At 39.0% G+C, this 10,186-nt stretch overlaps 1 protein-coding gene across 4 annotated transcripts in view; it reads left to right on the top strand.

Moving 5' to 3' along the window:
- TPK1 (thiamin pyrophosphokinase 1) overlaps positions 1 to 10,186 on the top strand; it is a 289,105-nt gene that overhangs the window by 156,200 nt on the left and 122,719 nt on the right. For all 4 annotated transcript variants that reach the window (XM_014536881.1, XM_005862817.2, XM_014536880.1 and 1 more), the window contains one exon: positions 2,632 to 2,727. In XM_014536881.1, the coding sequence (XP_014392367.1) occupies positions 2,632 to 2,727 (96 nt within the window). The remainder of the gene's footprint in view (positions 1 to 2,631; positions 2,728 to 10,186) is intronic.

Here is a 10,186-nt window from a genome sequence, read left to right as displayed (position 1 = left end):
TCATCGATGTTTCTAACTCTCTATCTCTCTCCCTTCCTCTCTGTAAAAAATCAATAAAATATATTTAAAAAAAAAGATATAAAAGAACTTTTCCATTGTGGCATACGCTATATTTAGCAATAAGATGCCACACTCTCCTGTACCTTTGCTAGCATACATTTTTTTCCTCAAGAATATTTAAACATTTATTGAATATTTACTATGTAGCAAACTGGTGACAGGCAGTGAAACAGTAATGAATGAAACATAATTCTTGTCCTCAGGGAACTTGCAGAAAAGCGATTTTTGCTTTGGTGACAATCCAGTGCCCTCAGCCCTGATCATATTCCTGTGTGCTTTGGTGTCGCCTTATATCTTCCTTTTTAGGAGTGTTAGCCTGAGACCAGTCCAGTTGTTTATGCCCTTGCTTAGTAATTTTAGTGTTCTTTTAAAAAATATATACTTTTATTGATTTCAGAGAGGAAAGGAGAGGGAGAGAGAGAGAAACATAAATGATGAGAGAGAATTATTGATCAGCTGCCTCCAGCACGCCCCACACTGGGCATCAAGCCTACAACTCAGGCATGTGCCCGGACCGGGAATCAAAACGGGACCTCCTGGTTCATAGGTCGACACTCAACCATTGAGCCAAACCGGCCAGGCTCAGTGTTCTTTTAGGGTCAGGAAAGTACATGTCGATGATCTTATAAAGATGACATATACATCTTCTAAAGCCTAATAAGTTTCTAAATGATGAGATAGTAATTTTTTCATTGGTTACCAAATTGTAGGGCAGTCATAAATGAAAAAGGCATAGGTCGAGCTTGCCACATTTAAAGAAATCTTGAAGTTAAAGAAAACCTTTAAATCTACTGAGAATGGCTCTTAGAATAATTTAAGAGATAGTATAGGTGTTTTGTATCCTTGAAAACTGTTTGAATGGCACCGTCATATAGTAGATATATTTAACTTTCCCTTACTCAGCTGTTTTTCAGAGGCCTCAAATTGTTTTATTCCTGAATCAAGAAGTCTGAAGTCCCATTGCCCTCTGGTTTTACATACCTTTCCCCCTGTAAGACATTGGAGAAAAATGTGTCATTTCAAAAATATCTTTCCTTTAGTCATCCACATTCAATGATGTCAACAAGCTGTCACTCTTGTGGCTTTATATTTATAAAAAGATTTCAGTGCTTTTTACTAGGTGAGGTATCTGTTGGAGAAGAGGCAAAGAACTTATAACTTCACTTCATTATGTCCAGAAGATAACCCAGGAAACATATTCACACAGGCAAAGCTCTTCATGCTGCTTTTTACATAGGAAAGTGGGTGCAGAAAAGGAGTTTTATAGGACATCTCACTTGGTTTTACTTAAAATGTAATATCATTATATTAATATTACTTTTTCCATTCATGTAATTAAATGTTGGAGGTCTGCTCAAAGAAATTTAAAGTTTCTTAGCAATAGTTTTAACTTAAGTTTATTTCCCTGTGAATATATTTTATAAGTCTTGTAGCAGAGTTCTTATATTCCATGTCGATGATCTTATAAAGATGACATATACATCTTCTAAAGCCTAATAAGTTTCTAAATGATGAGATAGTAATTTTTTCATTGGTTACCAAATTGTAGGGCAGTCATAAATGAAAAAGGCATAGGTCGAGCTTGCCACATTTAAAGAAATCTTGAAGTTAAAGAAAACCTTTAAATCTACTGAGAATGGCTCTTAGAATAATTTAAGAGATAGTATAGGTGTTTTGTATCCTTGAAAACTGTTTGAATGGCACCGTCATATAGTAGATATATTTAACTTTCCCTTACTCAGCTGTTTTTCAGAGGCCTCAAATTGTTTTATTCCTGAATCAAGAAGTCTGAAGTCCCATTGCCCTCTGGTTTTACATACCTTTCCCCCTGTAAGACATTGGAGAAAAATGTGTCATTTCAAAAATATCTTTCCTTTAGTCATCCACATTCAATGATGTCAACAAGCTGTCACTCTTGTGGCTTTATATTTATAAAAAGATTTCAGTGCTTTTTACTAGGTGAGGTATCTGTTGGAGAAGAGGCAAAGAACTTATAACTTCACTTCATTATGTCCAGAAGATAACCCAGGAAACATATTCACACAGGCAAAGCTCTTCATGCTGCTTTTTACATAGGAAAGTGGGTGCAGAAAAGGAGTTTTATAGGACATCTCACTTGGTTTTACTTAAAATGTAATATCATTATATTAATATTACTTTTTCCATTCATGTAATTAAATGTTGGAGGTCTGCTCAAAGAAATTTAAAGTTTCTTAGCAATAGTTTTAACTTAAGTTTATTTCCCTGTGAATATATTTTATAAGTCTTGTAGCAGAGTTCTTATATTCATCTTCCATTGCTGCAGTGAATTTTAAAGACCATTAATGTAATCTAATCTGTACCTTTCCTTGGTAAAATGATTTTCACAGTCAGACCATTATTTTGCTATTCTGAGATGTCCTGTTATGTGAAATAAAGAAGATAACAGGGCAATGATTCTAATGATCAGGATGTAATACAGACATAATAGGATGTCTCTGTTATACCTTATCATTACTTTTATAGCTCTTGATGGTGTTCATAAGGTTGACATCGTTACTTATTCACTTTTTGTCTTCTCTTAACACATAGGGATGTGAGCTCATTTCAACTCCTGACCAGGACCATACTGACTTCACCAAGTGCCTTGAAGTGCTGCAGAAGAAGATAGAAGAAAAAGACCTCCAGGTATGATATGCCTATTTGGTGGTAAAAGGATGTGAAAGATTCTATTGAAAGTTTTCACTCATCTAAAACCTTATTTGCTTTCTAAAATAAGAAATCATTATTTACTTTGGTGCCGGTTTTTGGATTCTCTGTCAGGTTTTTTCAGTATATGAAATAAATCTGTACTCTTACATCAGAGGTTACATAATCAATCACCTCATAGTGGTGAGGTCTCAGAATGGGTGAAGGGGACCTTGTACAAAGTAATCAAAATTTGCTGCTGAAATGAGGTATCACCTCATACCTGTCAGAAAGGCTATCATCAATAAATCAACAACAAGTGCTGGAGAGGATGTGGAGAAGAGGAAACCCCAGCACACTGCTGGTGGGAATGCAGACTGGTGTAGCCACGATTGAAAACAGTATGGAGTTTCCTCAGAAAATTAAATATGGAACTGTCATTTGACCCAGGGATCCCACCTCTAGGAATATATCCAAAGAATCCCAAAACACCAATCAGAAAGAATATATGCACCCCTATGTTCATAGCAGTGCAATTTACACTAGCTAAGATCTGGAAATAGCCAAAGTGCCCACCAGCAGATGAGTGGATAAAAAAGCTGTGGTACATCTACACCATGGAATACTATGTGGCTGTAAAAAAGAAGGATATCTTACCCTTTGAGACAGTATGGAGGGACCTGAAGAGTATTATGCTAAGCGAAATAAGCTAGTCAGAGAAAGATAAGTATCACATGATCTCACTCATATGTGGAATCTAGTAAACAAAATAAACTGATGAATAAAATAGATCCAGAGACATGGAAGCATGGAGCAGACTGATGAATCTCAGGGAATATGTGTGTGGGGGGCGGAAGGGAGGGGGGCGCGAGGAGGGGAAGAGATTAACCAAAGAACTTATATGCATATATGCATAACCCATGGACAGACAATAGTGCGGTAAAGGCGGGAGGAGGGGCGGGCAGGGGATGTGGGGTGGAGGGGATCAGTGGGGAAAAAAAGGGGGACATCTGTAATATTTTCAACAATAAAGATAAACTAAAAGAAAAACAACAACAAATTGGCTGCTCATTTTTAGCCTGAAGTGAGAAGCTGCTTTTCACTTCTGGTTGCTTATTGCCATACAGAGCTATATGTTTTCTTTGTTTATATATGTTATGTGTGTTTAAATATTTGTCAGCAAAGCAAACAAATGTAGCATAGATTTGGCCCACAGGTCATCATTGCAAACTCTCACATAAACAAATTGAATAGCAACTTTTTTTAATCAGAAAAGAGTCTGCTGCTTCTCATTTGTGGATATTTAAGTATTCAATCATGACTTTTACCTAGCAAGTGTTAATCCCACTAATTAGCTAATACACATGTTTATATTTTATTATATTTTACAATATTTTTTGGTACTTGTTGAAATGGTATGCAAAAATTTTTAAGTCTGTGTTTAGTGAGGATCAAGAAACTGAGCCTCATGCATTCAGTAACAATTGACTGTCATTTTTTTTTTTGGTCAGGTAAACTGAGATGCATGATCAAATGTGTAATTTTAAACTAAGAAAACTAGGAAAGCACCCTTGGGTGTTAGAACACTTTTTAAAAAAAGAAATAACTTTAGCCCAGCTGGCTTGGCTCAGTGGTTGAGCATTGACCTATGAGCCAGTAGGTCATGGTTTGATTCCAGGTCAGGGCACATGCCCCCATTGTGGGCTCCATCAATCCCCAGTGAGGGGTGCAGGAGGCAGCCAATCAATAATTCTCTCTCATCGTTGATGGTTCTATCTCGCTCTCCCTTTGCTTTCCTCTCTGAAATCAATAAAAATATATTTTTAAAAAAGAAATAACTTTACTATTATTTTAAAGAATACTTTATTGATTTTTACAGAGAGAGGAAGGGAGAGGCAGAGAGAAACATTGATGTGAGAGCGAAACATCGATCTGCTGCCTTCAGCATGTCCCCCACTGCGGGTTGTTCCTGAAATTCAGGCATATGCCTTTACCGGGAATTGAACCAGCAACCTGCTGGTAAACGGAACCATGCTCAGTCTACTTAGCCACACCAGCCAGGGCAGAACACTTTTAAGAGTATGAGTAACAGGAGATGCATTTCACCCTGGCTTCAGTGATCAGGTAGGAAAGGGAAGCCTTCATACACAGCTCAGGTCTGCTTCTTTGAAGGTCTTGGCTTCGCTGTGCAGGCTTTGTCTTTAGTCTGATTTCCTTGAGTGTCTCCAGTAGCTGCCACTAGCAGCAGTTTACCCCTTCACATCCAGGGGAATTAAGAGGCAGAGACATCCATTAGGTCACTCTTGGTTTTGGCAAAGGAGGATGAATATCCTGGTTGTCTCAGGCTGGAGCAGGGGGTGGGATCCATCCACGTTCACGTAATCAGACTACCTGGCTGATACACGTGGGCAAGACAGGCGGGTGTTGGAGAGGCATCCCTAATGGAAACTTACTCCCTTGCAAAAGTTTATCAAATATATATATATACTAATTCGAGGCAGTGGATCCTTTCCTTCCTTTGGAGAAAAGCCTTGTTAACTGTCTTAAATGGCAAGTTGTTCACTGTGGGAACTCAACAAAAGTAATTGAGCCAACATTCTCATCTCCGTTGTAGCTTGAACTATACCAAATGTATTGTGCTGTTTCCAGCAATAAATTGTTATAATTAAATATTTGTTTAATGAAAACTGAACACAGCCCATTGAGAGTTATCTGCTTCATCCAGACATAGCTGATCTTTTGAATTCCTTAGGGAAAAAAACTTCACAACTGTTTCAATTTCCCCAGAGCTACGAAGTTGTTGAAAGCTGGGAATGCAATTATGTGAGTCTCATTTGTTGTGTTTAATTGATAGTATCCATAGTACAGTGTTCACTCAAAGACTCTCAAAACAAATAAGCATATCTCACACTGAATAAGACCAAACTCCAGAGAGAGCCTCAAACTGGCGAAGACGGTAATCAGATGTATATGATCTGCTAAACAAATCTGACAAAGTCTTGGCCAATCCTGTGGGAGGACTGAAACAAGAGGACCTCCAAGAGGACTCCTGCATTGGAGAGAAGGGGCCAGCTCCACTATGCTTAGCCATGGACTGGAGGCTGCCCTGGAGGAGTTTGGCCTTGGTGGCATGTTGTGCAGCATCCTAAAAGTCTTAGCCAACTGCCCTGCTCACAACCAACCCACTGTCCTGCTCACAGCCCAACATCAAGTTCTTTCTGGGGGAAATGAGCGGTGTGCCTCTTGGCTTCCATAGGCCTCTGGCATGCTCTGGGTCAAGGTGTTCTCCAGCCTCATCTTGTACAACTCTTTCTCTTTGTTGCAAAAATATTCCATATTCTTTCTTTCTCCCTCTCCCCCACTGTGACGTGTTTTTGCATATGTTGTCCTCATGCTTAGGATTTTTGAATTTTTAAAATTGATTTTGGAGGAAGGGAGAGGGGAATGGAGGGGAAGGAATGAGAAAAAGAGAGAGAGAAGGGGAGGGAGGGAAGGAGGGAGGGAGGGAGAGAGAGAGAGAGAGAGGAGAGAGAGAGAAATTTGTTGGTCCACTTATTTACTAGTATACTTTTATTGGTTGACTCTTGTATGTGCCCTGGCTGGGGATCAAACCCTCAAACTTGGCATGTTGGGATGACACTCTAACCAACTGAGCTACCCAGCCAGGGCCATATTTTTTGTACTTGGCCTACACCATGATGGCAGTGTACTTGATGCACTTAAGGAGGACTTTCCTTCACCATCCCCCTAGGTTAAGTTCTATTCTACAGTTCTGTGCCCCCCCTTTGTTCCCTTTAAGATGCTCTGGACTCTTCTAGTGATTTTGTTAATTATTTCTGATTTATTCTTTAAGCCTTTCTTCCCAGCTAAATGATACGGACCTTGAAGCTGGGGTCGGGGCTGTCTGGTTTGTGACTGAACAGCAGCACTTGGCATATAAGAGGAGCTCTGGGCATGTGGGGTCCGTGTTTGTGCCATGGGAACGTGCAGGAGAGGAGAGTGGAATACAGTTGGGGAAAGGCTTTTGAGAGAAGCTGAGACTGAATAAAGGAATAGCAGTTAGATGGCCACAGGGAGGCATGTTCAGGGAGTACCCTGTGTACAGAGGATGGATAGCACTGCAGTGAGCCAGCGGCAGATGTCTGAAGGGTTTAAAGGTGGGATGTCTGAAGGTTTTAAAGGTGGAGAATGAGCAGTGTGGTTACTTTGGTGCTTTAAAAAGCATAGTTAGATAAACTGAAGGCTGTACACTCATAGTGAAAACCTTCCCAGATAGCTCTCAATCAGACTGAAAGAGGTGGTTGTATTAAATCTGACCAAATAGAGCATCTTGAGCTTCCACCTGAGTTAACATTTAACCTGGAAGTACAAGGTTGCAATTCATTTCATGTAGTAGCAAGAGAAAAGCACGGTTAGAAAGAGTAGAAAGGGAACAAATACCAGGTTCCTCTCCACACATCCTCCACCCTCAGCTGAGATCATCATGAAGGCTTTTTAAACTGTTTCCAAATATCCTTTACCCTTACCCACATAATAAATCCGATCAGATTACCATGCACTTATGCTTTTCCACTGAAGTTTTAAATATGAATTTGTGGTCAAAGTGTCTATATTTTATAGTAATATCTGATCTTATTAGCATATTCTTTAAAGTGTTAATTATAATACAAGTCAGTTGAATTAAGTAGTACTTAATATGTGAATATGCAGTGTAACATGGTAGAACTTTATACAATTTGGATTAGGACCTGTCCTCATCCTAAAGGTGTTTATTTTCTAGCACACATTGATTAAAAAGAAAGATTTCCCTAAATTATATTATTTATTTATTTTAAACCTGCTCACCCCCAATTTTTATTCTTCTGCAGAAAGTTTGACATGTCCGACTTTGTAATTCTTTGCTTCCATGTACCTCATGCTGTTTATCTGTAACTGAGTCGTGAGCGATACACTCTCAGGATGCCATCTGATATGACTGACAACTGGCTCTTCAAGAAGCACATATGTTTTCTAATGCTGTGATACACACCCAAGACCTAAACCCTGGGGTTCAAGGGGAAAATTAAAAGTTATTTCTCCAAGTTTTTAAAAATGTAGGGTGTACATTGTTTAGGATAAAGCAGAAATAAATCTAGGTTATAAGACAGGTTAAAAATAACAATGTCTCTAGGGTATTTCATAGTATTATATGGCAATAGGTTTAGACACTTGTATTTCTGATATTTTAAACACAGACTTCATAGTAGACAAAATTTGAACAGAAAAGTTGCCATTGTTTTCAAAATATGTTTTATAATTTTTAAACTCATTCTAGTTTTATTTACTAAAACTTCAATACAATTTAGCCCTTTTATGCCATGTTTATTTTTTCAAGCAATGTTTAATTAAGTGATGCAGGATGCTAAATTAGTACTCTGAATAAGAACAAATGCCTGAATTTTATTTATACACATACAAAGTATTAACGACGAATTAAATACTAAAAAAGACTATATGTAACATTTAATTCTTTTTCTATTCTTTTTTGAGTGTTTTTAAATGAGATTAACACTTTTTATTGAATTTATTGGGGTGACATTGGTTAATAAAACCATACAGGTTTCAAGTGTAAAATTCTATAATGCATCATCTGCACACTACATCGTGTGCTCACCACCCAAAGTCAAGTCTCTTTCCACCACCATTATCCCCCTTTGTCCTCTTCTGTTCTTTTAATGGCCTGAGCAAATACTGAATTGTGACTTATATATTAGATAGGTTCTGTGTATTTATATCTGAATTGGAGTTCTCAGCTATTGACTGTTAGCATTTTGGTAAGGAATATTAGTTTTTCTATTTGATTCATACATGGTATTTCTCAGATACAGTACATTTATATATCTATAAATACTATGAGTTTTAGAATATTTATTTATATCCACTAAAAATTATTAATATTGGGGTTAACTACATTATAATTTTTTATGGCTTTGATTTATGCCCCTGTAAATATCTGTTGCACCTCACTTAAAAATTAAAATTATGTCTGACTTTGATTGGACTAATTACTCATTAGTATAAGATTTGATTCAAAAGGTTGCAGTAGGAGCCACGATTGTGCCCTAAGAGGTATCTTCCAAGGTGCTCTGGTGTCTTTAAAAAAAATCAAAAAATATTTCCATTACAGTTGACATATTATATTATATTAATTTCAGGTGTACAACATAGTGTTTAGACATTTATATAACTTACAAAGTGATCACCTTGATAAGTTTAGTGCCCATCTGACAGTACACTGGTTTCTTTACAGCTTGCTCTGATGAGCTGATATCTACAGCAAGGTTCCAATCTCATCTGAAGCAAAATGTAATACTTCTATTGTGTGTGGAAACGTGTTCTGGAAAGGGAAAAAGACTTTACAGTAGAGAAACCCAGTAGATACCACTCACATCAAGTAATCAGAATGAACATCATTAGTGATAATTCATGTTGATAACATACCCCTCTTATATAGATTCTAGAGGCCCAGTGCACAGATTCGTGCACCCGTGGGGTCCCTCAACCTGGCCTGCGGGGTAGCGGTCGTACACCAATTACCATGTTTCTCTTTTATTAGTGTAGATTAATTTCAGGTGTACAACATAGTGTTTAGACATTTATATAACTTACAAAGTGATCACCTTGATAAGTTTAGTGCCCATCTGACAGTACACTGGTTTCTTTACAGCTTGCTCTGATGAGCTGATATCTACAGCAAGGTTCCAATCTCATCTGAAGCAAAATGTAATACTTCTATTGTGTGTGGCAACGTGTTCTGGAAAGGGAAAAAGACTTTACAGTAGAGAAACCCAGTAGATACCACTCACATCAAGTAATCAGAATGAACATCATTAGTGATAATTCATGTTGATAACATACCCCTCTTATATAGATTCTAGAGGCCCAGTGCACAGATTCGTGCACCCGTGGGGTCCCTCAACCTGGCCTGCGGGGATCGGGCCGAAACTGGCTCTCCAACATCCCCTGAGGAGTTCCCGGGTTGTGAGAGGGCAGTTCTCGGGTGACACACCCCAGAATCGGGCTCCCTTCTCTCTGGTTCCGGGTGCATCACCCGAGAACTGCAGCTGCCAAATCACTGCAGTTTGGCAGCTCCTGTGTTAAGCATCTGCCCCCTGGTGGTCAGTGTGCATCATACTACTGGTCAGATGGTCGGCTGCTCAATGAGTTGCTTAGGCTTTTATATATATACTAGAGACCCGGTGCACAAAAATTTGTGCACTTGGGGCGGGGGGGGGAGGTCCCTCAGCCCAGCCTGTGCCCTCTCACAGTCTGGGACCCCTCGGGGGATGACCATCTGCTGGCTGAGGCCTGCTCCCCAGGGGATTGGGCCTAAGCTGGCAATCAGACATCCCTCTGGCAGCCCGGCAGCCCTCGGGGGATGTCCACTTGCCAGCGGGGAGCAGACCTAAGCTGCAGTCGG

The sequence above is a fragment of the Myotis brandtii genome, unplaced genomic scaffold, assembly GCF_000412655.1.
Source record: "Myotis brandtii unplaced genomic scaffold, ASM41265v1 scaffold168, whole genome shotgun sequence".
Taxonomy (NCBI): domain Eukaryota; kingdom Metazoa; phylum Chordata; class Mammalia; order Chiroptera; family Vespertilionidae; genus Myotis; species Myotis brandtii.
This window is presented reverse-complemented; position numbering and strand designations above follow the sequence as displayed.